The sequence below is a fragment of the Rhinichthys klamathensis genome, unplaced genomic scaffold (assembly GCF_029890125.1).
Source record: "Rhinichthys klamathensis goyatoka isolate OS25496 unplaced genomic scaffold, OSU_Roscu_1.1 h1tg000011l_1, whole genome shotgun sequence".
NCBI lineage: Eukaryota > Metazoa > Chordata > Actinopteri > Cypriniformes > Leuciscidae > Rhinichthys > Rhinichthys klamathensis.
In genome coordinates this window covers 643,724-671,490 of record NW_026606564.1, presented here as the reverse complement: position 1 = coordinate 671,490, position 27,767 = coordinate 643,724, and the positions used below count along the sequence as shown (strand labels likewise).

Genomic DNA, 27,767 nt, shown 5'->3' with positions numbered 1-27,767 from the left:
CTACTGGCTGTAGTCTTTAGCCTCTGGCCAAAAAATCCTCCGATGACGCAAAATGACGATTTTTGCGTCATCGGAGGATATTTTTCAGACAGAAAATACATAAATCACTCGTCTCAGGGGATATGAGGGTGGAAAGCACGGTAATTCGAAAATACTACAGGTTTTCTACTAATACAAAGCTTAATGCTAAATCCTGAAGTATCCCTTTAATAAATTAAACCTTATTGTAAAGTGTTACCAAATTATTTATCATCATCGTAGTAGTAGTAGTAATTTCTAAATTATTGTAGTACAGTATTTTTAAGGTACAATACAAGAAATATTTTTCCAGTACTGTACAAATATTTATTGTATTGTACCTTAAAAATATACAGTAATGAGAATCACCTTCAGAATTCCTTCACTTTCATATGCAAAATATAATCTAATTTTTGTTCTTTTTTTGGGGAGAAAATATGACCTGGACATAGTTTCGAGAGACTGACCCATGTACATCCCATTCTACTCTGCTTCGATTAGCATACATAGGTTTGTACAGCTGACTGAATGAGACATCAGATATGTCTCAGTGATTTATCTGTTTGTATGCCTGTGTGGTTTTAAAAAGCTCGGCAGGGAACTAGACGAGACACTGGATCAGCTGTGGCTCCTTTAGATGACCACACAACCGTGCCAGAGGGAGAAATGCCAATAACACAAGCTTAAAAGAGACATTTTTTCATTAAGATGCTCTTAGAGGAACAACAGAAACTGTAGTCACTCAAGGCACACTGAGTATTTTAAGGCTTCCTCGAGTTCAATCCAGCGAGGTCCATCTGAATCCCTTTAAAACTTTACATTTTCAAAGGATCAGATGAACCTGGAAATTTCAGCCAGCTTTTTCAAATATGCATCAGATGTTCAGTGAACGGACTCACCTGGATGAGGGAGTGTGCCAGATACACATTAGTCTTCCAGTCGCTGGTCAGCCGGCGGTACTGAGATGACTTAGAGTGCACAAAGTGTTTGCTGTGAGATGATCCACTCTCCGGCATGGAGGAGTTCTGAATGCAGCGAGATGTTCTGGCCCACACGGAGAGGATCTTTAACCTGTGTGAGTATATACGAGTTTGTCGAGTGTATAAGAGAACATGGCAGAAACAGAGAAAGAAAACAGTCTTTCATTAATACTGCTTTTCCAACAAACGCAAAATGTAAAGGTGCGGTCACATTTAAAGGGTTAGTTCACCCATAAACGAAAATTCTGTCAGTAATTACTCAGCCTCATGTCGTTCCAAACCCGTAAGACCTTCGTTCATCTTCAGAACACAAATGAAGATATTTTTAATGAAATCCGAGAGCTTTCCGAGAGATTTTACTTTGTGTTCCGAATACGAACGAAGGTCTTACGGGTTTGGAATGGCTTGAGGGTGAGTAATTAATGACAGAAATTTCATTTTTGGGTGAACTAACCCTTTAAGCCCAGTGCATACTACCAGCGACATGCAGCGACAAAATCTCATTAATTTCAGCGACACAAGCAACAGTGAAAGTTGGCGACAGCATGTAGGTGTGTCCAGCGATGCGACAAAGTTGATACGTTTATGCAACTGAGATATGTGACTTTCGGGAGCAAAAACCAATAGGAGTGAAGTAAGTGGAGTGCGGCAAGATGGAGAGGAAGTTAATTTTAGCAGTCAGCAACTTTCCTATAACTTATGATATGTCTCTGTGTCCATACATGTATACTCGAGTCGATGCTGACTCAGAGTCTGAATGGTTTCTAGAACCCAGATAGACCGGTGCTTGCGCAAAAGATAAATAGCTGCAATGGCAAAGAGCACTCGCTGTTTCTCGATTAATCTTTAATATTAAGCATTTTATGTACTGATTCCATTTATATTTAGTTTTTTCCTTAGTGGGAACGCCCACTAGCATCCCCACTGCCAGCCACTTTCTACATGCAACAACAAAGAAAAATTTTATTTCACAGGGGAAATCTAGTCATTCCAATAGGAATTTGTGCGAGTGGGAGTTTGTTGTGAACGCGGAAAAATTGCCCGCGTATATTTTGCTTGTATTTAAATTGGTCAGGCAAAATTCACCGCTCTGACCAACAGAAAGCTGCTTGGCTTAAAAATGATTTCTGTGTGAGCTGTGCGCCATACATCTCTACGCTAATGACAATGGACAATGAACCTGTTCTTGTACGCAACATTTCACTTAAATTTCATTAATGTGACCACACCATAATTTATCAAAATACTGACCTCTCATGATGGGGGAACGTCTGCAACTCAGAACGAGCGCTGCCCGATGGATTGATCGACAGTGGAAGCACCAACATGGGATTACGGCCATAACGGAATCGATACCTTGAGCATGCCTCCACACCCGGCAGCTACAACAGTGACATTTGACAAAATGAGCGCATCGTAACAAACTGTACATAACTGGGCATTTCACTTTAAAATATGCAGTGAGTGATATTAAGGTTGTTATTATTGTAAATACCGATTCGGCAATGCGGGTAACTGCTGAGATGGTAAGCCCAAACAGGTCCTCTCCCTTCAGATAGACAGGGAAGAGTCTCAGCATGCCCGTCTCAGCCCTCCTCTCAGCCACGGGCCCAAGAACCTTGTCCCAGACTCCTAGAACACATGGGTGAGAATTAGCACACAAGCGAATAAAAAAACATCACACTGCTGTCTGTCAGGCAGTAGGATCGATGAGATTATTTTAAACTGCTTTTAAATGTGGTTTACACAATTAATCGCATTGAAATTTAAATTATTATATGGCATAGTGCAATTATTGAACGTCAAAAAGCTGCAACTGAAATTGTTTAAATAAATATGAGGTCCCTAGGCATATTGGGGCAGCTTTGTTTTGTCCTCTACTACACATTCAGAGCAAATGTGGGGCTCATAATAGCTTTTTCTTTTTTGTCCCCCTTTTTTTGTGGTCTCAGGGTGATTGGCAATATGTGCACAACAAAAAGACATCTGAGTCCACTTGTCAGTTCAGTTACAATATGAATGCACAAAGAACTGGGTTCTTTTACACTAATTGAAAGTGCTTTGATTGGGATCTTTTAAATGGACTTTGTATTGGCAGCAGATTGTGGGCAAAACATGACTTGGTTTGGAGACAAAAGACATTGCTTGCAAGTTTGTAGTTTTTTTACACCCCTGCTGAACATGAAAGCTGCTGTTTCAATGGGATTTTATGTCTTGTTATTCTTTTGGTTTTGCTATTTTAACTGTTATTTTAGGTTGAATGTTTATCATTTCAAGTTTTTTAAATCAAATGTAGGACTTTTGAAGATGTTATTTAAGACCTGCCCAAATACTGTATGTCTATACAGTACCCGCGGGAACCCTGTCTGCTATTATATCAGTGTATGTGATGGAGACTGTGGCAGCTGTACCTTTAGCAGTGGTGTCTGTTAGCACCAAATCCTCATAGCCCTGCTCAATCACACGGATGCTGAATTCAGGACGCCCCTCATGCTCTTCAACAGAGCAGACGTACCGGCAGCGCTTCTGACCGTGCCGCATGCTCCAGTAGAGACGGCTTGCCTCATAGCCTGGTGGATAGATGGCCGTAGACGAGTGGAAGGTGGGTAGCAGGGCAGGTGGCAGCTGACCCATTGTATGGAAAAGCAAACTCCCCACACGGAAAGTATGTCCGCGCTCAGGCTGCTGCACGGCCGACGCTAACTGTCGCAGTTCATCGCGCTGTACGAAGACACGGCGGAACACAGAGAAGCAGCGCAGCTGATGTTCTAAGTGCAAGCCGGCTGCAGCACCGGCTCCCCGTGGCCGGTGCTGGTGGCACAGCATTGTCTTATCCTTAAAAAACGTACAGCCAGCCTGCAGGGCGCAGGTGAAGTGGTAGATGTTGAGGCAACGCAACCGATGGCAGCCACTAGTGGCGCCTAAGCGCTGGCAAAATGCACAAACCACTGTTTGACCACGCTGACGCGCCAGTTCCACATTGATCAGGGCGCCGGCTTGAGTCTCATAGACTTCAGAGGACCAAAGGGCACAGTTGAGGTGCACCCAGGTGTCCAAGTCCAAGTTGAGCAGCCTGGCGGGGCCATCCGTCATCCCATCTCCAATCTGTTGGCAAAAACAGCAGCGGCGCCAGTCACGGGTGGATGAGCATGGTCGCAGAGATGAGTTGAGCTGCTGCAAGAACTCCTCAACTTCCGACTCTTGGGTGGCAACTTTTGGTACTGCAATGTGTATTGTCCATTTTCGCCAGCGCAGGCCTTTCCACCGTTTGCCATGATGCCACGGTTTGTCTTCCACGTGGCCCTCTGAACGCGGTTTCAGCTTAACCGTCACTTTAAGATGGCTCTCCGATATACTTTCAGGTTTGGATTCTGTCTTGATCGCTTGACCAGCTGGGTTAAAAACCGCGTGAAGGTTCGGAGAGGGAGGGGATGGCTTGTGCTGGAGTTGGGCAAGGCAGTGGACATCCAGAGAGGACATGTTGTTGCTATACTGGTGCTGGACTTTAGAAGGACTCTGTTTCAAAGCACTTTCAGAAAGTAGAGCAACAGATGTCTGGAAATACAATACAGAAACATGAAACATATGCATGACATTCATCATGCGTAATCAAGAGGAATTCATCTATCAGTTAAATAAAATTAGCCATGCTCAGTCTCAAAGCTGTTTGCATATGGATTATGACTGAGAAAACAAACCTTGGTGTCGGTGTTCCCATTGGACTGAGTGGATGATGAGTGCAAAATGAGACAGCTATGACTGCAGAACACCAAACCCCCATCAGAACATAACTGGGACTCCTGGGAGAAATCAGAGGATGAGACGTTGTAATAATGTAACTTGCTTCGCCTCTGAAACAACTTTCCTGCTGATGTCACCAAGGCCATTCATTCTATTGGTTAATGTTAACCAATAGCAAAATAACTATTTAGGCATTAGCATTAGTCTGGCCTCATTCTGACATAGAAAGTCCACAATAATCCAATCAATTCCCAATTAATCAAATTAAGTCACACTTTACATTTCACATGGAAATATGTAAAATTTTATAGATAAAATGGGTTGCAAATGCCATTTTTAAATACATTAAGGGCAAACAAAAATCACATATTCCTACCTGTGCTTTGCCTTGCCCATCTTTGGTCATTTTTCTCACGCCATTGCCCAGGACTACCACTTTACATTGTTGACACCATTGTTGCCTCTGTCCTGGGCTGCCCTGTCCCTTCTTATACTGCTCTCTGCCACCTGAAAGAGATCCACAGTTGTCAAAAAACAGAAAAAGTTCCTCCTACCAGCTCTGATTAGCGTAAAAACAGCAATTACACAACAATAAAAGAGAGCGGTGTCATTTCCCTGTGATGAATGAGATGTGATCTTGTACTGAGACGTTTAATCTGATTCAGTACATTCATTAAGTGAGTATCTGACACAGATGAGCAGACTTCAATAGGATAGTTCAGCCCAAGATCACTACTGTGTTTAAGTAGCTTCCCCAATCGTTCGCAAAATCAATAGTGATTTTCCGTCAGTAGCTGAGCCAGACACAAACATAATACTGCACATTTAGCAACTGATGGATAAACAATTAGATCCTGATCTAATTGTTAGATCACAGTAATTTTAGAATGATTTCTGAAAGATCATGTGACACTAAGGAGGTAATTATGACATAAGACCAAAATATGGATAAGCAGGCATTCCTCACCTTTGTTATGGTTGTGCTGTAACTGCAGGTGGTAAGGCGCTTGCCGTGTGGCCCGTGGTCCATTCGGCTCGTGAAGTGCAGAGGCTAGACGTTGTGCATCCACAGAGGTCTTGATGGCCCCCATAGAGCCCGGGCCACTGCTGACCTCATAGCTGCTGGGGATCTTCACACGGATCAGGTCAGCAATGGCTGCGACAACGTCAGTGATGTTCTGAAAGAGTAAAGGAAACCAGACAATGAGTAATGAGAGCGGTATAGATATGTGTTTGCTGATGCAAGCAACACTATGCTTAGTACACATACTTAAGAGTTGAGGCAGCAAGTTTTTTCAATGGCAAAAACAACTCACATTTTCTTCAGAAAATTTACAAATCTAGTTATTTATACCATTTGTACTCACTCCAATCCCACTGACTTCTTGTTCTGGGAATTTAAATTATCTGTCAAATCTTGTGTCAAAGACACCCATCTTTGCACCCATTCTGTAGTATGGAAATTGTTGTACTTGTTATTCCATGTTTTGTTGTACTGTGTTGTTTTTTATGTAGTGTTCTTGTGGTGTCTATCGAAACAAATTCTGCTGGTAACTCTGCTCTCTGGTAAACCAACACTGTTTCTCACCTCAGCAGCAGCTGGCTTCAGTGTGATGGCGATGGACACCAGCCCAGTGTTGGAACCATTTTGCACCGATCCAAATGGAGAGCCGAAGAACACAGATGAAGGCTCCATCTTGACCTCTCTTAACCTGACCTCTGAGCCTTGAAAATAAGAGGAATAAATAAAAATGGCTTAATTGATCAAATCCACTGTGGTCACTCAGCAGCACCCAGCACATTTATAGTGTAATTGTAGGCACAAAAGGGAATGAGCTAGTTACCTTTGCCCCTAAAGACAGGAAACATTGGAATTACTGGAGACAGGGCTGGAGAAGGAGGTTCCTCCTTGACCAATGAGAGATCAGGATAGCGACTGATTTCCATGCCAACGACACTCTCTGGGGAAGAAGATGGGACAAAGCTGTCTGGGGTGTCTCTGTCTTCACAGTGCTCCTGTCCCCTGTGTGTACGAGAGAAATAGATTGGTTACATTTTAACTGAGAAACTGCAAATCGATTAAAGTGTAGAAATGAGAAAATACATAATTCAAGATATTTGTGTGCCATGTTTATACACAATCACATTTCAAAGTACTGTCCACCATTACCTTTATGCACTTTTGATAGCTTTGGAAAATTAAACTCCTTAAAGTTTTCATCTGTGTTAAAACATTTGCTCTGCAATCAAGATCTGATCAAGGCTTTGATAAACCTTCAAGTGGATTTTGGTGTAATGATGATGATACAATTTTACTGATTCTAACACTAAATTTATTTAGAAGATTTAGAAGTTAAAAGGTCTGGGTAAAAGACAAGCCAAAAAATAGAGAAAGTAGAATCATTATCTATAAAATTATCCTAGAGGACAGAAAACGTCCCCTAACTGAGGAATCAACCCTAGGATTTCTTGTTTAGTTTGATAGGTTTAAATATGTTATTTACACTATGGTTTACTTGGAGGGTGAGGTATCCAAGTCGCATCATCTAGCTACTCGGGTGCCTCAGGGCTCAGTGCTTGGACCCCTTCTCTTCTCCATCTACATGATGTCACTAGCCATTCAGAAACATGGCTTTTCCTATCACTGCTATGGTGATGACACACAACTGTCCCTCTCATTGCGGCCAGAGGATCTGAGGGTAGCTGTTGGCATCTCTGCCTGCCTAACAGACATTTCTTGCTGGATGAAGGACCATCACCTTCAACTCAACCTTGCCAAGACAGAACTGCTTGTGGTTTGGACCAACCGCTCATCCACCACAACTCCTTCCAGGACAGCCAGGAACCATGGAGTTGTGATTGATGATCAGCTAAGTTTCACAGACCACATTGCTAGAACTTCCCGGCCCTGCAAATGTGCCTTATACAACATTAGGAAGATCAGGCCCTTCCTATCGGAGTTTGCTACACAACTCCTTGTCCAAGCTCTTGTTCTATTATAATACTCTCTTGGCAGGCCTTCCAGCATGCACTGTCAAACCTCTGCAACTGATTCAGAATGCTGCAGCAAGAGTGGTCTTTAACGAGCTGAAGAGAGCATGTCACGCCTCTCTTCATCAGTTTTCACTGGTTGCCAATAGCCGCTTGCATCAAATTCAAGGCACTGATGTTTGCCTACAGAACAACCACTGGCTCTGCACCTCTATACCTAAACTCACTACATCAGACCTATGTGCCCTCCAGAAGCTTACGTTCTGCAAGTGAACAGCACCTTGTGGTGCCATCCCAAAGAGGCACAAATTTACTTTCACAGACCTTTACCTTGACTGTTCCAAGCTGGCAGAATGACCTGCCTAACTCAACCAGAGCTGCTGAGTCCTTAGGCATCTTTTTCATTAATACTTGTCCCATTAATACTAACACTTTTTATTTCTATTCGATCTATTTTTTCTATTCGTTAAAAAAAACTTGCTACATGGACTGTGCTAGACTAACTGTAATCCCAGTTTTTGGTATCCGTGTACTGACCTGAGCTCTTCCTGGTTGTTATGAGGTGGGGTGGGAAGAGAGGCCGGCACATTCACAGTTTTGGGCCCCTGAGCCAGTGCTCGAGCCAGCAGCTCCTCCTCAGCCTTAAACTGCAGCGGTCGAGAAAGCAACCCTTTGGTGACTGTTGAAACAAACCACCCCCCCAAAAAAAACAACCAGCGTCAGTAGTGTATTTATATTAGCTCTCATTGTGCATTAGAAATATTATGTTGTGTGAACTAAATGTATCTTTATTTTGGGCTATTACTATAAACTGCTAAGTTTCTAAATGGCGGCGTTTTTTGGTAGACTCAATATTGACCAAAAAAAAACGATAACCAGAAAAATATAAATATGTGGTTAATGCTAAAAAAAGTATTGGCCAAACCTATTATCTCTAGTCAAGAGTAAACAGTTCATTGGCCTGTCCATATCTAGTCAAAATTATCACTATCAACATCAAATTCAAAGTTTCCACTCACCATCATGTCCAACAATGCCACCACCTTTGCTGACAAGCTCTTCTGTTGTGGCAAAGCCATTGAGCAACTTCTGCCGTGCCACTGGAGGTGGTGTCGGGGGCAGGGAGGCAGGAGGGGTGGGTGGGTTGCTCAGGTTATTCTGCTGTAGAGAGATACAAATATGAGTGACCATCTGCACAGCTCATAAATGAAATCTAATAAGTGAAGTTTACTGCTGATATCACAAGACTTTATGTAAGTAATAAAAGTGATCGCTTGATGCTTCAGTAGCAAATGTACAGTCATGGAGTATTTTATTAGCTATTCTTAATTACCTTGTAAATCAGTTGGGAGTAATAGTCTGAGACACCGTCCAATGAGGCGCTTCCAAATGTGCCCGAGAGACGGCTCTCTCCATCCAGCTGTCCACCCCCATAGGGCATGAAATGGGCAAAGTTCACCCCCACCAGAGGCTCCATTAGGGGCAAGAGAGAGAGCTGCTGCTGCAATGAAACAATGAGACAAAAAGAGCAACATATGGGAGATAAAGGTCATGTTTAAAAAAGCATTAGAAGAGAGAAACCTGTGCTACTGAGGTCCTATGTAAATGTAAAAAACCTGTCAGAAACCTGACAACTTCTTAAGTGATGAGTATTTATTATGATAAAAGATAAAATACACTTAAAAAATATTTGTTATCAAAAATAGTATTGTTTTTGTTAAGTGTATAGTTAGATCACACAAAATATGGGTGCTTTATCAAGAGGACAGAAATAAATATGTCGTCAAGTATGTGCTCATCAAGGCTGAATTTATTCAATCAAAAATACAGTAAAAACAGCAAATGTGAAAGTTTTCTGTTTCAATATATTTTCAATAAACATTGCTCAATAAACATTTCTGATTATTATAAATGTTGAAAACAGCTTAAAATGTTTGTGGAAATATAAATTTTCTGTCAACTCTTGATGAATATAAAGTTTAGGAGAACAGCCTTTTTAATAAGCATTTAGTCCCCCCCCCCCCTCCCCAAATAAAGCTAGATGTCCTTAAAAGAAGAATAATAATTTAGAATATAAAAATACCTTCGATAATAAGACTTTTAAGAACACACAATGTTTTTTTCAGCAATGACGCATTAAATTGAACAAGTGACAGTAAAGACATTTACAATGTTACAAAATACTTCAGTTTCAAAGAGATGATGTTCTTTTGAATTTACCATTCATCAAAGAAGTATATTAAAAAAATCATGGTTTCCACAAAAAATATTAAGTAGCACAACTGTTTTCAACATTAATAATAATAAGAAAGTTGCTTAATATAATGATTTCTGAAGGATCACGTGACACTGAAGACTGGTAATGATGCTGATGAAAATTCAGCAATCACATTGCTAAAAATGCTAAATCATAACAGTATAAAATTACCTGTTTTAATTGGGTCATTACAGTCTCAGTCGAGGAATACACTGCTTGACTCTCATCCTCCTCTTTCTTCCTCTTTTTACAGCGGGGGGCGGGTCTGTCTCCGCTCTTGGGTGCCCTCTTGTTCCTCTGTTTCTTCTTGTCCTCTGGAAGTAATGGTCCAGGGAAATCAGGGTGGTTTGGATCCGAGAATGTCTGTGGGGAAGGGAAAATAACACAGTCATGTGTTTACATGTTTCATGTTTTAAAATGAAAATTAAGCATCCTCAATCACTCACCCCAGTGCTATCCATGGAGCACTGTCGCAGAAATGCTTTGCTGTCCGTGGATCCCTCTTCCTCTGACCTCAGACTGTCTTCAGACCTCTGGTGAGGTGGAGTCCTCTTATTCTTTAGGAGGTGTTTGAGGAGTTCATTCCCAGCTTCTCCTTTCAAGCTGTTGGCTGGACTTTGAATCGCATGATGAAGCATCATTCCTTCCCTCTCTCCTTCTACCTTGACCATGCCTATTCCTATTTCCATTTCCATTCCCTTATGTCCATGACAGTCACTCGCCTCCACCTTCTCCAATTTGATGTTGGAGAGGATCCTGTCATGCATCTCCTGATGGCTCATGGTCATCTCTGGCCCTCCACCACAGCTGCCTTCAGAGAGCTGGCGCTCCAGCTCAGAGTGCGGCTGGCTGCTCATGGAGCCTGGTGTAGACGATCCAGGTTGGGACATCTCGCAGAACTCATGGTCACCGAAGACCATTGGGTTCCTTGTCGGTGTGGATGACGTATCTGACACGCAGGGTGTTAACGGGGCTGTCAGGTCAGAGTGAGGTGTGGAAGGAGCTCTCAGTGACTCACAATCATCATCTTTCTTCTTCTTGCGGTTCCTTTTCTTCTTACCCTTCTCCTCCGGGATGATGTTGGAGTACAGCTGGATAAGCGATGGACCGGGAACTGGAAAGTTTGGAGGCAAGGGCGTGGGTCCATCCATTGGAAATGGATGCCCTTGAGCTGCATTTTGAGGCATCATATTTGGCCCAGGGTATCTCTGAGGTCTAGCTTGTGCCTGGACAAAGTTAGGCCCATGGGATGCTAGGTTCTCAGAAACAAATCCCGGTCCCATTTCCTGAGGGAATGGACCGTTACCCATCATTGGTCTGGAAGGTCCTCCAATGAACCCTGGTTGCATGCCTTGTTGCTGTGGAAATGGTGGCCCTTGCATCTGCTGCTGCATTCTGGGTGGCTGCAAGAAGTCCTGCGGTAGGTCCTGGTTGTAAAAAGGCATCTGGGACAGGGCCCTCATGGTACCATCTTGGCAGTTAGGAACCTGCTGTTGCTCCATGCAGTGTTTCACACGCTGCCTTTCCACCTCCTTCATGAGCTGAACTCTTTGCCTCTCCTGCTGCTCCCGTAGTCTCTCCTTGCGCTCACGCTCCTGGAAACTTTCGCTAAATGGGTTGGTATCATCGAAATTCACGTGAGGAGACTCGCCACCTGCCTGCCCCTGACTGGGCCTAGCCACTGTCGGCTGTGCCTGCACTACTTGAGCGGGCATTACTCCTGGCATTTGAGGTCCTCCACTAGGAACAGGTGCACCAGGGTGCCAGCCTGCTGTGTTGGACACATTAGCTGCATCTGGTTGGCCAGGGTGAAGCTGAATGGGCATCATGGGACCCATCATAGGTTGGTTCATGGGGGGCCCAACTGGCATCATGCCAGCATGAGGCTGCATTGGTGGCATTCCAGACAGCACTGGGGGTTGCATGCCACCCTGTTGCTGCTGTTTAACTCTGTACTCCTCTATCAGCTCTGCATGCTCCTTCTGCTGCTTTCGAATCTAGAAAAAGCAGAGAAAAATAATTTTAAATTGGACTGAAACATTTACAACATTCATTCCAAAATGTCCTTGAACTTACAAGAAAATGTCACAAAGTTTGAGGGAAATTTGAAAGAACTGGAATGGAAGATTTAAGAATATGTCCTTGTTTCAAGGATTCACCACAATTTATCAAAAAGACAATGTATGATATAAAGTATTGTTGCTAGATAATGACATGACATCTAAACTAATATAATGTTAACAACTGTATATTAGAAATAATACTACTACTCTTCATTAGACATTAATTGTTTGTAAATGTAATAGTATTTCTTACATCAGAAAATGTTTTTTCATAGAATATTACTTTTTCAAATTGTAAAGACCATAGCTGAACCACAGATTTAAATGATTTTTTTTTTTGGAACATGTTCTGTCCTTGAATACTGCAAAAAAATCTTACTTTATTAAAATTCTTTATTTGACTATTACAAAGGGAAATAGTCATACAAATATTTAAGGATTCAAGGAATTTGTATTCACTTATTAAAACATTCTGAAAAACTACTGAAGGGTGCGATGATTAAAGGCCTGTTCACACCAAGGATGATAACTATAACTATATCTATAACTATAAAGTTTTAATAATCGTTCTAATTCTATGATAATAGAGAAGTCCACACAACCACTATAACAATATTGACACACGTTGGAATCACTTCCAGAAATTATTTTTTTTCATCTGATGAACGATAAAAACATTGACGGCTAATCAGAGTCCACCTTACTTTAAAACGCTTGAACATTTAAATTGGCAGGTTATCATGCATTAGCTAGGATGCTAATATATTTATCATTATAGTTGTCTTCATAGATATTGTTATTGGTGAACGGGCCTTAAATCAAATGACAAAGTGAATAGTTCTCTGTTAAAAGGACAGTCATGAAATGCATTTTAAATGTACATTTCAATGCTTTTTGGGATTATCTTATGAACTGAAAAGTGTTTTAATAGGTTTAGTTTTCAGAAAGAGAGGCCAGAGACACCTTTAAACAAATCAGCTCATGAAGATAAAACCATGGATGATTGATATGATGTGTGTGGTTTACCTGTTCCAGCTGTTTCTGAACAACCCCCTGCTGCTCTGTCACATGTTTCAGCTGCTCTGCGTCTTCTTCAGGAAACTCCCGTCCTGCTTTCTTGGCAGTTCTCTGCTTGGCTGACAGGGCCTTTTTTGACTTTCTGTGGGCCCCAATCTGCTCCTCCAAATATTTCTGCTGCATCTGAAGCAGCTGCTGGGTTTCCCTGAGCCAGTCCTCATACTGAACCTTCTGTGTGTCATCTTAATGGGGGAAAGGTTGGAATTATTAATGACTGGTTTAAAGAGTACATTTTTGTGATTAAAGGTAAAATAACATTTAAATATGTTCAGTAAATGCTTAATCTGGAATTACATTACACATTATACATATTCATATTCAGAATGTTTGCCCTATAACTGGAAGATAAACCATATGGACTGTATAATGATATATATAATTATTAAAAACTTACGGGCAAATCCTGTTCCAAAATTTGGGGGATTGGGTAGTGCCATTTGAGGAGCAAGTTTGCCATCCTAAAAGAGAGATTTACGACAAAATTACACAATCATTATGGACTTGATCTGCACACCTTTTATGCATTGATTAAGGAAGAAATTATGAGAAATGCATTGAAATTACAGCTGAGAATATTACACTCTTATTTGTTTCTAAAGGAAAATCAAATTAGCCAAAATATTTAATAAGCAAACACAAAAGGGGTGGAGGATGTGTAGACCAGACATTCTAATCTGCAAAGAGTCTTACCTGTCCAGTCAACTGCATCGGAGATACAACTTCTTCAGGGCCAGGTAGCGCCTGCCCTGTCTGGACACTAATTGGGATTTTGTAAAAGAGGAATAATGGATGAGCCATTAGTGCACATGCACATACACACTGAAATAAATCTAATAATATTTCAGTTAAACAAACAAGACTATTAACTCACTTGTTCACGGCCATTGAAGTCATTCCCATGTTGTTCTGAACCATCATTTTATTGATTCCTTTCAATGCAACCATCTTTGCCTTCATTATGGGGTCAGTGATAGCATCAAAATCTGAATAAATCATTGAAAAAAGTATGCACATTTATGTAAATTATATGTATATAGCCAAAATATGTTTCTTACTAAATATAAAGTACAAATATATAAATTATTTAGCTTGGTTTATGATTTAAATCACAAAAATGCATTTCACAGTAAACACCAGGTCTAGAAAATTGTGCTGGAATAACACTGAACACTGTACTTTGTGTTATTTTAGTTTCATATATGTAATGACATGAAAAATGCTATTTACTCAAAATTACAAATGTAATTACCAACAGACCGAATTTCCAGCCAAGCAGCCGTTCAAAACTGAATTTAGCAGTTTGTAAGTAAGTAGTTCTATGTGTACACTGAAACAGTCAAATGTTGTACAATGAGTTTCTTATCTTTTCAGTTTTTGACCAGCTGTTTACTACATGTAAAACAGAGAAAAGCCTAATCTTGAGGCATTAAGGAAGAACAAAAGTACATCGTTTTATATTATCTAAACCTTACCTATGTTGGGGAAGAATGAGTCACTTGAACGTTGTCTTATCATCGCTTGCATTTGCTTCTGCTGTTGTTGCTCCTGTCTTTCCTGATCCAGGAGATCTTGGAGAAGAAGTGGCTGCTCCTCCAGAAGGAGTGGTCTATTCAGAAGACCTTGCTGTGACAACATTGCCTGTTGTGTAAGAATACTGTGTTGTTCCCCTGAGAGTACAGCATCTTTTTGATCCATGCCGAAAATATGGCTTTGTTGCTGTTCCTGAATGGAGTCCGGGACTTCTAATTCACTTTCGCCATGAGAAGACACCAACGATTGGCCAATACTGAGGCCAGAATCCATCCCCTGCACTGAGAAGTTTCCTTGCCCCAGCATAGAACTACTGAGTGACATTGTAGCTTCCTGATTTGGAGAGTTGCTTTGTGCCGCTGACTGACCACAGTGTTCCTGCTTTAGTGATTCACCTTCTGGTTGTACATTGACCAGCATACTTGAAAGCACTGGAGTAGCATCAGGGTGAATTCCAGTCTTTGAAACCTGTAAACTGGCATCAATATCACTTTCAAAGCCCGCTTGATTAATGGCAGCACTATCATTTATCTGATTCTTACAAGAAGTGTTTTGGGACAAGCAGTCTTTAATTCCATTTTTGCTATCCTCTGTTTTCAGAGAAACCAACACCTGATCCTGAGGAACGTCTTTACTGATGTGACCTTGAGACTGGGCAGTTTTGTCCACCACTTCGCCACTTGTAGAACATGATGATGAGGATGCGTCATCAAAACTTTCTGTCTTTTTCTCAGCTTGGGTCTTTTGGACATCAGACGTCTCAGGGTGGTCTTCCATAGGATCACTGAGATCCAGGTCCTCACTAAGATCTAAATCAGCATCAGCATAAGCAATAATATCAAATTTACCAGATGTTAAGAAGTCATCTAGATGCAGGTCATTTGTTTCAAGATCCAAGTCCTTTCCATCGTCTGGGTCAAGATTTAAGTTCTCTAAATCGGCATCAACAAGGTCCTTCACCTCAACATCTTCAAGGTCCTTCACAGCAGATTCATCAGTATCAATTTTCTCCTCGGGAACTTCATTTGAGGATAAAGGGACCTCATCATTTTGTACAGCAGATGTAGCAATATTTGTGAGTAAAGGAGCACTGAGAGTCTCATTGGAAGCAGGTTGGCTAATAGACCTTGTCAGGGGGATTTGTGGATGTCCAGCTCTCAGCGGAATATTGGCCTGCTGTAAATTCCCCAAGCTCAGAGATGCCTGCATCTGTGTAACAGCTACCTGAGACTGATTCATTGTTGTGTTCATTGTCTTTGGAACCTGATTGAAGGGGAATCCCATTTCTTGGCCCACCAAGAAACCTGGGGGTCGTTGGTGTGAGGGCGATTCCATTCGATTTCCATGCATAACAGGCGGTCCAAAGGGAAGCCGCAGTCTGTTATCTGGTGCTCTGTGTCTCAGTTCTATGAAAGCCCCCATAATGTTATGCTGTTGCATGTGCATGCCACGAGGCGGCAAATGTGAGGTTACTAAAGGGCTGCCACCTATTGATTTTCCCAAGTCCATAGACATGGATCTTCTCATCTGTGGATGAGCTTCAATTATTGAGTCCTGCATCTGATGAGGTCTTGGAGCTCCCATAGGACCTTGGACACTAGAAGTGAGGGGCATCCTAAAATCAACAAAAGAAGATTACCATTTTTGCATTTTTGAAAAAATTTAGTCCCTTCATTAATGCAAAGTGCTACAAGTTTGGTAGTATGCAAATTCACCCACCTTGGCCCAAGCTGCCTTATATTTGAGTCGGCATCCCCAGGAAATTGTGGTCTAGGAAAGTGGCCTTCAGGGAAATGCCCCTGCTGATCCCCTGGGTATGGCCCATGAAATCTCTGAGGGGCTCTTACAGCTCCTGGACCAGGATATGGTGGTGGTGGGCGATTAAAAATTTCATTCTGTTGGCCTGTAGACTCCTGACTCCAGTGTTGAGGGGTTCCTGGAGGCATGGACAGTGGATGATCCTGTACACCCTTGTCTTGACGTATGGCACTTTTCTGCTGTTGCTGTTTGAGGATTAGCTCTCGAATACGCTGACGCTGTGAAAAAATTAATGGTATGTGTTAATTGCTGTTGTACATATTATACATTGTAACTGATATAATGCACCTCATTAGAAATAAAACCATCTTAAAAAGAGTAGCAATAAAATAAAACAACACCTGTCTGAGTCTTTCCTCAGCTTCAGCAAGTGGTACTGTTTGAACTCCGGTGCTGGGCTGCCCCATGGTGTGGGAACTGATACTCTGTACTAATCCTTGTTGCTCCTTATTTTCTCCACACTGAGAATGGGGAATTATGGCGGCCTGCTCAAAGGGGTCATGGATGGGTGTCTGATTAGGTTGACTGGATAGCTGCTGAGATTTGGTATCATCTGTCATACCTAGATGTTTGAGGGTCTGAGGACCATGTTTTTTTGGACTGGCAAATGTGTCTTGCATCAGCACTTGAGGAGGGGAGAATGGATCTTGATTGGACATGGGCCCAGGTCCCAATCCCTGTCCGACACCTCCAGGGTGAGGTGTTTGTGTTAGATGTGCACATGAATCATTAGGTAATAGATGGGACCTTCCCATTGACTGTGCATGATGATCGGGCCCTAGCAAACGTGGCAGTACAGGAGATTGACTAAAAGGATCAGCAGTCCTTTGGTGACTTGGAGACTTGGGGAACCGGTCTGCCATTCCTGAGCGTGGGGTCCCAGGGGGTTGTGCGTAAGGGTCCATTGACATAGGGGACATTATGGGGTTTAGAGTCTGCTGCTGAGAGGGTTGATTCATCATGACTGGATGGCGAGATGCAGGCTGCTGAGAGTAGGGTTCAGGGTCATGTGGTCTAGGTGTGCCTGGCATTCTGGCGTAGGGGTTAGAAAACGGAGATTGGGCAAAAGGGTCACTCGAAGGTCTTGGTGTAACAGGTTGTTGTCCATAGGGATCACACTGAGAATAGTCTGGCCGAGGAGTAGAGGGTGCTCGAGCATATGGATTACAGGAAGGCTGGCGTGCAATTGGTCCAGACTGAGGAAATGGGAGGGTTTGGGGCTGCCGTAAAACCCTCTGATTTGCATAGCCGTCACTTACTGCAGGACGTGGAGTGAGCGGAGGCTGTGCATAAGGATCATTATGTTGATTCTGAGAGAATCCCTCAGAGGAACGAGGGGGCATCATTGATCTTTCAAAAGGATCCCCACTTACTCTCCGTGCATGCATACCTGCATATTGTTCCTGAGCCTGAGGAGGTGGCATAGGGGTTTTAAAGACCTGGACGGACCCCGATTCATTGCTGCCTGGGATAGGAGTGAGTAAAGGACGAGCATAAGGGTCTGAGAGTATCATCCTGCCTTGAGGCATCCTCTGGTAGGCTTCCTTTCTCACAGACACCCTAGAGAAAGGATCATGGCCTGGGGAGCCAACAAGATGTCTTCCTTCCAAAGTTTGATTTGCTCTAGGAGGGCACATAGGCTTGAGAAAAGGATCTGTAGCTCCTGCTGGCCTTGGAGTGTCTGGGGGCTTGGCATAGGGATCATTACATATGGCTGTTGGAGAGCCAATTGGCTCCGAAAGACCCCTGGGAGATTTCCCTGATTCCGAGTTACGGCGTGGAGTTCCCTGCCCAGTTGGTGGTGGTCTGGGTGTGCCTACCATTTTGGTGTAGGGATCCCAGGGTGAGGATGGTCTAGAGCCAGAGGAGCTTGGGGAGAACATCTGAGGGGATTGAGGCTGAGATCCCGAAGATGGGGGTGGAGGATGAGGGCGCAAAAATACATCATCAGGGGAACATGATGTAGGCGTGCCAGGCAGCTGTGACTTTGAAACCCCATTCTTTGAACTGAGCTGCTTGGGAGACATGTTCTCATTATTAGAATGCACAGAGACAGGACTCTTCAGGCCACTGGAAGAGTCTTCCTCAGATTGGCTGATTGATGGGAGTTGTTGCTGCTGCTGTTGAAGTTGTTCATTCTTCACCTGCTCCAGTTTCTGTGTAGCTTCAATCTTAGCTTGCTGCTTACTTTTCTGTCTCATTTGCTGTAACAATAAGCGAAAATATATATATTCTAATGATTAAATAGTAAGAAAATGTACAATTTATGATTCATTTAAAATACACAATAGAGCACAGTAATAATAAAAATCATGGAATAGTAATTAGTTAGAATTAATAAAGTATTTTAGAGTTAATAAAGTTTTTATTTTAGAGTTCAAAACAACTATATTAATCTATATTAGGGCTGTGCCATTAATCGAAATTGATTTTCGATTTCAATTTTGGCTTTTAACGATTATGAAAACAAGATAATTGAGGTAAAAGGATTATTGTGCCGCTGCCACATTCTGACCAGCGCACCATCCTTTCCTTCACAGCCGTGCGCTTTCGTTCCTCCCTAAGCCAAACTTCTTCAAATCAGCCGAATAAGTGAGTGTTGAAATATGCAGTCTACTGTTGCTAAACTGCGGGACGTATTTTAATGTATTAAATATATATAATGTGTACAGTGAAGATTATGCAGAGTTATTTTACATTCGATTATTCAATTTCTGCTGTAGGCTATTACTTATCCGAATACTACTGTTAGTACATCTTCATGAAAAACTTAAAGCACTGTTTATTTCATTTGTATTTTTGTTCGGTTGTATTTATTTGAACACTGCAACTTTGTTTGTAACTAGTTTCTTTGTTCTTATTGTATTACTGACAGTTTACTTGTTTTTTTTTGTAACTGTTTTAGCCTATTGAAAATTGAGAAATTTTACTGATTTACTAAAATTACCACCAATAATTGTGTTAAATAATCGTGATTTCAATATTGACCATAATATTTGTGATTATGATTTTTGCCCCATAATCAAGCAGCCTATATTTTTTACGTCATTTGATCAGTTTATTTATTTCTAGGCAAAAGAGAACATGGATGTAATTAATTTGAAGTTCTGAGGATATCTTGAGATGTGTGGATTTATGCTTGAAGAACATGACGTTTTAAAAAAAAAAATCATATTCTTTTCTGCCCGCTGAAATAAATGCTTTAGTAGAGTTTATTTTGAAGGTCGCTTCTGCAAACATTTCAACAACATTAAAAACTGTAGCTCAAAATGCAGCTGAAAAATGTGTTGCAAACAGTTTAAAATATATATAATATATTATTTTGTAGTCCACAAGAAGAACAGGTATACAGATTTGGAACAACATGAGGGTGAGTAAATTAACATTTTTATTTTTGGGTAAACTATTCCTTTAATTTTTGAAGATCTACCATGACAAACCCAATTTCAGGACATCAGGGTCCAGTGGTATGTTTAGTTTGTTGAGATAACAGTTTCCAAACTGTCATTTAGCCATTTTCCAAACACATACCTATATTAGACTTACCTGTCTAAACTTCCATTCTTGTTCATGTTCTGATTCCTTGTGCTTCAGTGGATCTTTGAACAGTAACTCTGGGTCCAGTGGTGGAATAGCAGGATCAAACTCCTCTAAAGGCTGCTGGGGCTGGGTCGGCTGCCGCTTAATGGTCTCGTTGGACATTTGGACCTTGTTAATGCGTAGGGCTGCCCTGTTATCTCTGGCCTTTTGCTGTGAATGGTAGAGTAGTCGTGCAGGTTTGATATCAAAGAAAGACCATAACAATTCAATGGTTGCATACATTTGCTAAAATTACATGGTTTTAAGATTAATTGTCTAAAAGCTTTTTTATTGTTATATTAAGTCGGCCTAGACTCCTTCATGTCAAGGTAATGTTCCCTTTAATCATATCTTTTTTATTTATCTCTCAGACTGTAATGAGCTCCTTGGGCCCAATTTATTCTTTTGACTTTGAGCAACACTAAAGTGTCCTTATACCCTGCTGAAATAAATTCCATGCTGATTTATGCTGTTTAGTAGTGGTCTGATGCTGCTCTAGCGGGTAGACCATCATAGCCATGTTATTAACCAGCAAAATTTAGCAGGTGAAGCTAGTCGACAAGCCAGCACACCAGCATTCAAAACACTGCATGTGCTGGTTCACCAGCAAACCAGCTTCCCAAAACACAAAAACAATATATGCTGCTCTTTTCTGTAATTTATCCAAAAATTTCTATCTACATTTTGTAGGCCCTTAATAGCCGAAGAGAGAGGCATTTTACAGTGCTGCTAAACTATAAAGTACTTTTTGTCATAGCATAATAATGTGATGACGATGTCCTCGTTGTATTACAGCTGTTACCAGTGTTGTGTACTCGAGACTCGGACTCGGTCTCGAGACCATATTTTAATGGTCTCGGTCTTGTCATGGACTCGTGTGCATTTTGACTCGGAATTGACTCGTACTCGAACATATTAGGACTCGGACTTATTCCCGAGTCCACTCGAGTCCCATTCAAAATATGTCATGATTATTACTGCATGTTAATATTTCTTTAAATTGTTGTTTGATTGAAACGTCCAATGATTGCTGACTTTCTTGTGCGCAACTGAGCATGACTTGAGACTATAACGTTCGCGGCGCGCAAATGCAGCAGGACCCAGGTCAGATGTGATGTGGAGCCTCTAGCTCAACTATGTATTGAAAATGTCTGCCTTATCATCCATAAGTTTGCAAATAAGAGCCACACATAATTCGTGTGCAGTAATGTTATGTGTAAGAGCACTTACTGATTGTAATAATTGGAAGTCATAATTGTAATAAAATTACCTTTACACCACCAACTATGTGGCCTTTTTACCATTACAGTGTACATGATTCCATGGTATATTTGATTTACTGTTTGAGTATGGTGCCAATTTTATTGTTACCACCAAATATTTTACATATTCTTGAAGATATCTTTAGGTCTGGTTTCAGACCCAACCTTAGGTTATCCAACCTCTCTGGTCTCGGTCTCGACTCTCTTTGGTCTCGGTCTCGACTCGGACTCGACCCTCTATAGTCTCGGTCTCGACTCGGACTCGAGTGAGCTGGTCTCGACTACAACACTGGCTGATACTGTCCAACTTACCACATATGGAGCCCGGTCCTGTGAACTTGCTTTTCTCCACAGTTTTGCGATTTGTTTTACTCGTGTTGACCAATCTGTAAGGTTATAACATAAAAATAAAATGATCTATTAGAAGAATAACAATGAGACATTAAGAAGAGATGGTGTAATTTAAGGTCAACATGTAAATCAAAATAGATCTTATTTACTTTAATATATAATATGTCAGATTACATATTAAATATAGTAAAATGGGCTGCTAATGGAAATTCATGTTTATTGTAACATAGTATTTTATTGATTTTCAAATTTTCAATTTGACCGATCACTTTAAATTCTCTTCGCACACCTGGATATTCCTCCTTGAGGTTTGGGAAGTTGACATTAGTGTACAGGACGGGTGCAACAGTGGCAAGTTCTCCGAGCATTTCCTCTTTCTCCCACTTCAGAGTGCTTTTCTGTGCAGTGGACATGGAGTCTCCCTCCACCTCCGAGGCAGCGGCTGGAGCAGATGCAGAAGATGACCCTGTAGCGGACCACGGACCAGCAGTCTCCTGCGCTATCAGATTGAACTTCCTGTCCCTTCACAGTGGATATAATAACAGTCATCTAAAATACTGATTTGATCTAACTAGGCCACAATATTTTTACCTACTGAACAAGAACATGTTACTGCAATTTAGATATGTGTGGGTGTGCATTTGTCTGAAACAAATATACTCATAACTGACCTAAGATTGTCTGAGAAAGGCATGCGCTGCATTGAGGGGATATTTCGAGCCATTTCAGGCCCTGTTCCAGGCCCAATCGCGGACTGTGAAAACTCCTGTTTGGGTTCCATCAAACCATTCATCACCGGCATTCGTGAAGACATTCCTGTACAAAAACATATCAATACTGACCAACAGTGCATAAAACAATGCCTGGCCTTCAAGATTTATCACAACGTATCAACTGAGTTGGTACAAAACCCAGAGTATTCTGGTAAAGGTGAAATGTGTGATTTTTGTACAACTACCACCCCCAACGAATTACAAAAACAATAACTGTTGTCAAACAGGTTTCTTGAACACCCCCCGTCTGCCATTGTCAAAACAGAACGTCCAGCCCCAAACTCAAACCATTGCAAGCCAATGTTGGCTGTGCTGGGCAATGTCCCGTAACTTGCTGCTTAACTACCACAGTAAGATGCATTGCTGGAGAAATTAACTAGTTTGCATTGACTGTTTCCCGAAACTGTATAAACTTTGTCACACATCCATCATTCAAACTATGTTGGTTCAACAATATACACTGTCGTTACCGACGTCATGCAGGTGGTTGAGTTATTAATCTGCTAGTCAATCCATTCAAGATCGAATTAATGTCAGATTATTGCTGTAAATAAAGACCTGTTTACAGCTGTTACAACTGTTTTTCAAATGTTTGATTCATTCACAGGTTCACTATTACATCGCTCTTCAAAAACGGTGCTTTTATTCTCTTGACAAACTAAAAGATGTAGAATGTAATTTGTATATATATGTGAAATGAACAATAAAGATTGTACTGCATGTTTGCTTGCTTATTTTGCTCAAGAGCATGATATACATAAGTCCACATTACCTACAACAAAAAAACTATGCGTCTAAACACACGTTGAGAGCATTAGTTCCAAACGAAAAACTTTGCAATGCTGTTTGCGAATATTCATTGGAACCATGGATTGGGGAATCACTGAAACTTGGTTGGAAACGATGGAACTTGCGACCACAGTTAGCTAACAATGCTTATGGGAAATGCACCCCTGGTGGGGATACTCAAATAATTCAGATTTTTTTTCATACACTTTTAGAAGTCAACTTATGAATGTCACATTTATAGTTGTCTGTGCAAATTCAAATCAATATGGGAATGTTCTAACATGGAAAAGATGACACGCATCACCTTTAAATTACATACTGTAGACTAACATTACTGTCAGTCTCAACCATATCACTCAAGCATAACATTGATTCTTTTCCTACAACAAACCTGAGTTTGGTTGGGAGGGATGTAAACCATGGCCTGGGGGACCATGCAGGGTTTGAGCTCCCTGGATCTGTTGATGCATCTGAGGAGGTTGGCTGGTGCTGGGACTCAGGACAGCTGAGAAGAGATCCTCCACATCCTTCCCACCAAGCTCTGCAAGGAAACAGGTCTGTTATTAACAACACAATGGATTAACATGCTCTCTCTCTTTGAGTATATAACCTACCTGGTATTTTGTAGAGTCTGCTGAGTATTGATTCTGTATGGCAGAAAGATTCAGTGTTTACACTTAGATGTGTCAGGAACGAATATTACTATTCAACAATGAATACATTTGTTAGATACAGACCATCAGTGACCATCTTGTCCAGTTCAGGGCTTAAGATGCCATCCAGTGGCTCCTCGGGCACCTGACGTGAGTAAGTTCGGCCTAGGTGAGTTTGAGATGAGGCAGCTGCATCTTCTGTTAAAGGAGCAACGTCCAGACCTATACAAACACATATACAGAAAAGCACACAAATATTGTCACGCTCATCTCATCAAACAAAACATACCACTGGACCCTGATGTCCTGAAATTGGGTTTGCCATGGTGGATCTTCAAAAATCTAAGGAATAGTTTACCCCAAAATAAAAATGTTAATTTACTCACCCTCATTTTGTATTATTTTCTTCCATTTAACAAAAGTCAGTGGGGTGCAATGTTATTTTGGTTCCCATTGATTTCCATTTTACAAACAAAAACAATTTAAGCATTCTTCAAATATATAGTTTGTGTTCTCTATAAGAAAATTATACAGGTTTGGAATGACAATAAGTGAGAGTGAGTAGGTTATGACATAACTTTTTGGGTAAACTATCCCTCTAAACTGGAAAGGAACAGGTTGTGGATCTTGTTATCTGTCATCATATCTGACATGGACAAAACTGAATAAACAACTTAGTGCTGCAAATAATTCAACTAGAAATATAACTGTGGGCTCTGAGGGAGGTCAGGCCACCTCGTCCTCCAAGGCTGTTTTTACAGCAGGGATGATAGCTCAACATCTTTCACAAATTACTTGGTTGGTTCCTTTTCATCAAACCAAGGACTCAGTGGATCTCAGAGGAACAGAGCACCTATTCTTCACTTATACATTCAGAAAGAGGCCCTGACTGTTGTTCATGGGAGGAAGGCCATTCATCAGTGTCTTCGGTTTTCTGAAATGCCGGTCTATAGAACATCTCAGTTCTGTGCGGGTATAAGAGAAGCGTCCTTGACCACATTCTGTTAATCTAGCACTGGATTGCTGCTGTCCATTATGGGAAGTTTTACTTAGTGAAACTAAATAGACTGCAGATACATAATGGTTGGATTCAGGTGCAGTAAACAATGTGAGTGATGTGTCAATAAAACAGTAATGTGCCAATAAAAGCCAAGCAAAAGGGTGTGAGAGAAGAGAAGAAAAAGAAAATAATCAAAAAACATGATCATGAGCTCTTACCAAATGGTGAAGGAGAGTACTCAACTTGGAAAGGGCAAAAATCAAGACCTACAAAGACCCAAACCAAACACAATGAGGGATCAGCACAGTGAAGAGAAAAAGAAAGATTCTGCAGATGATTCATACACAATGTAAATTAAAATGAGCTAAGAATGAAATATGGAAATGCCAAGAAAATTAACAAAATGAAAAGACAATTTCTTATAGGTTATTCAATATTTAGATATTAAACATTTTATTATATATTTCAAACAAAGTTTATTTTGTGATATGAACATCTGACCGTACACTATAAGACATTAGAGGTGTATTTCTGCGGTAGAGTCACACAAATAATATATTGTATATTTCTCAACCGCAATAAACTCACGGGAAATGCGTACAGAAATTGCAAATCATGGAATAAAACTATTTTATACACACTTTATGGACAAAATCCTACACGTGTACAGTTGTTTTTGCCGCTGACCTGTTCGCATGAACATTTCTATGAATGACAGTGTTTACCTTGTTTATAATAATAAAGTTCCACCATACAATGCAAATTACTTTTGTTAAACGCCCCATTTGGGTTTGATTTATAAATAAATTAAACGCAAGTCTTTCTCCATTTACCGAGAAATGCATACTGCGCTTTATTGTCTGCGTGTGATAAAGGGAGATGTTTATAAATTACACAGAACAAATTAAGAGTTATGATAATGTGCTAACGGCATCAAAAATAATTAACGCTGCTAAATAGATTGCATGTGCCAACGTGCTACGTTTGACAACCCAAGAAAACATAACCTTTGTATGAACATTTATTAACAGGAGTACTTTGTATCTGTCATCTAAGCACATGCCTTTATATCACAGGGTTTTTAAGATTACGAGAACATTATGAACTTATGAAGTTCCCATTTCAAAGGAGATTCCCAGACACTGACAATATTAGAGTTAGAGCTGGACCCCATTGAAGGGGCTCATCAGAACAGCAAACGTGTGCTGTCATTTCTTCTCAAATGTTTAGAGACAGTCATAATGGCCTACCGGGCTCCTCTGTTTGCTTTCCAATGTTATCAGAAAACATTCCCAGCAGCTCTGTGTCTGATTTCAGCTCTTCGGAAAGGTCCACTAGAGGCTCCACAGAGTTTTCTGTGGATGCGGATAAAGCAGGAAAGTAATTATAAGGGCCTAATGATTGTAGTCACGTGTGTGGTACGAAGCGCACGACGCAGGATAATCAGAGAAATAAACCATAAATCCAGGGAGAAATTTAGGAGAACACAACTACGTTAAACCATAGACTATACTGGACAAAGAACTAAAGGGCTTAAATACCCAGGGAGAGTTCATTTACAGGAAAAGAAATTAAGGATTAATCAGAAACTAATGACCAAGGAACGCAGGGCAAAACGGGAGCAGGTAAAACTAAACCAAATTACAATTAATCTAAACAGACATAGACATAACCCTGACTTTTGTACTCCAGCAAAATGGTCTAAATTGTTTAGACAAATTTAAAGTCAACATGAAATTGCACTCTCAACCCATTTTACTTGTGGAGTCAGTGAATCCGCCAGCACCCATGTGTGTAAAGAAAGTAAATGGGGTCTATTTAAATTTCCTATTGACTTCAAGGGAAATATATTTATAAATCAGACTGGGTTTGAATGTCAAATGGAAAAAAAGACACAAACAGAAAGAGACAAAAAGGCTGCATGTGTGTGTGTGTGTGATTGCACCAGTAGCTGTGAGAAACGTACGTGCTGCTACTGCTTTACTGGGCAGCGGTGCCGATGACGCACTGAGTGATGCGTTTGACAATGGCTTCATCTGATTGGCCGTGAGCTGTTTCCTGTCTCGGTCATCTTCTAGCAGCCGTGTGGTTTCCTGCCTGCTCTGTTTGCTCTTGTCCAGCAGGTCTTTCCCAAAAAAGGCCTCCTGTAAGAGAAGAGATTGGAGTGAGAGTCCTTCAGTATAAAATGTGCAAGGCGACTGATTTGTCCGTCTAGTAAAGATGATATGGGTTTTAAAAAAATATGGCTTTCATAAATTGAGCAATAACTGTTCAGACTAGTGGTCAACCATTATGGGTTTTTTAATGTTGAATGCTGATGCCAATATTAGAGAGCATCTCATGGCCCATAAAATGCAGATACTGCATAACAAAAGGAATATACACAAAAATGTAACAAGTCAGTAATCCATTACACTACAGAATATTTCAAAAAGGAAAATGTTTATTACCCATGACCTACTTATGTTAATCAAACAAGTGGATTTTTTTTTGTCAATATGACTTTTTGTATTTTAAAAACGACGTTCAAATTCAGACCAATTTGCTAATGAATCATTCAGACTGATTCATGTGAACTGTTTTTGGCTTTAATTACAAGAAATTCATAATTTCATTCATGAAGGATGCACTAAATTAATCAAAATCAAATTAATAATTAAAGACTTTGAGTAACGATGCTGAAAACTCAGATGTTCCATCGAAAGGAATAAATAACATTTTTAAAAATAGATTAAAACAGAAAACAGTTATTTTAAATTGTAATAATATTTCACAATATTGCTGTTTTTATTGTACTTCTGAACAAATAAATGCAGCCTTGGGGAGCATAGAAGACTTTGACTAGTATTAACATTTAAAATATATATATTTGTAAGTATTTGCAT

At 40.8% G+C, this 27,767-nt stretch overlaps 1 protein-coding gene across 6 annotated transcripts in view; it reads right to left on the bottom strand.

Moving 5' to 3' along the window:
• Window positions 1–27,767, bottom strand: part of kmt2cb (lysine (K)-specific methyltransferase 2Cb) — a 108,764-nt gene that overhangs the window by 8,708 nt on the left and 72,289 nt on the right. For 2 of the 6 annotated variants that reach the window (XM_056263010.1, XM_056263035.1), the window contains exons 27-57: window positions 26,849–27,026; window positions 26,133–26,237; window positions 25,101–25,148; window positions 23,967–24,104; window positions 23,844–23,876; window positions 23,621–23,770; window positions 22,339–22,483; window positions 21,957–22,189; window positions 21,629–21,702; window positions 20,022–20,225; window positions 16,817–18,679; window positions 16,377–16,693; window positions 14,600–16,272; window positions 13,999–14,110; window positions 13,818–13,884; window positions 13,522–13,585; window positions 13,077–13,309; window positions 10,434–11,984; window positions 10,159–10,350; window positions 9,064–9,228; window positions 8,750–8,891; window positions 8,268–8,409; window positions 6,584–6,762; window positions 6,328–6,464; window positions 5,707–5,917; window positions 5,116–5,246; window positions 4,697–4,798; window positions 3,410–4,553; window positions 2,494–2,630; window positions 2,250–2,380; window positions 918–1,089 (exon numbers count right to left, since the gene is read on the bottom strand). In XM_056263010.1, the coding sequence (XP_056118985.1) occupies window positions 918–1,089; window positions 2,250–2,380; window positions 2,494–2,630; window positions 3,410–4,553; window positions 4,697–4,798; window positions 5,116–5,246; window positions 5,707–5,917; window positions 6,328–6,464; window positions 6,584–6,762; window positions 8,268–8,409; window positions 8,750–8,891; window positions 9,064–9,228; window positions 10,159–10,350; window positions 10,434–11,984; window positions 13,077–13,309; window positions 13,522–13,585; window positions 13,818–13,884; window positions 13,999–14,110; window positions 14,600–16,272; window positions 16,377–16,693; window positions 16,817–18,679; window positions 20,022–20,225; window positions 21,629–21,702; window positions 21,957–22,189; window positions 22,339–22,483; window positions 23,621–23,770; window positions 23,844–23,876; window positions 23,967–24,104; window positions 25,101–25,148; window positions 26,133–26,237; window positions 26,849–27,026 (10,173 nt within the window). Of the gene's footprint in view, window positions 1–917; window positions 1,090–2,249; window positions 2,381–2,493; window positions 2,631–3,409; window positions 4,554–4,696; window positions 4,799–5,115; window positions 5,247–5,706; window positions 5,918–6,327; window positions 6,465–6,583; window positions 6,763–8,267; window positions 8,410–8,749; window positions 8,892–9,063; window positions 9,232–10,158; window positions 10,351–10,433; window positions 11,985–13,076; window positions 13,310–13,521; window positions 13,586–13,817; window positions 13,885–13,998; window positions 14,111–14,599; window positions 16,273–16,376; window positions 16,694–16,816; window positions 18,680–20,021; window positions 20,226–21,628; window positions 21,703–21,956; window positions 22,190–22,338; window positions 22,484–23,620; window positions 23,771–23,843; window positions 23,877–23,966; window positions 24,105–25,100; window positions 25,149–26,132; window positions 26,238–26,848; window positions 27,027–27,767 lie in introns of all 6 variants that reach the window. The other 4 variants (XM_056262996.1, XM_056263003.1, XM_056263019.1 and 1 more) reach the window with 3 other exon arrangements.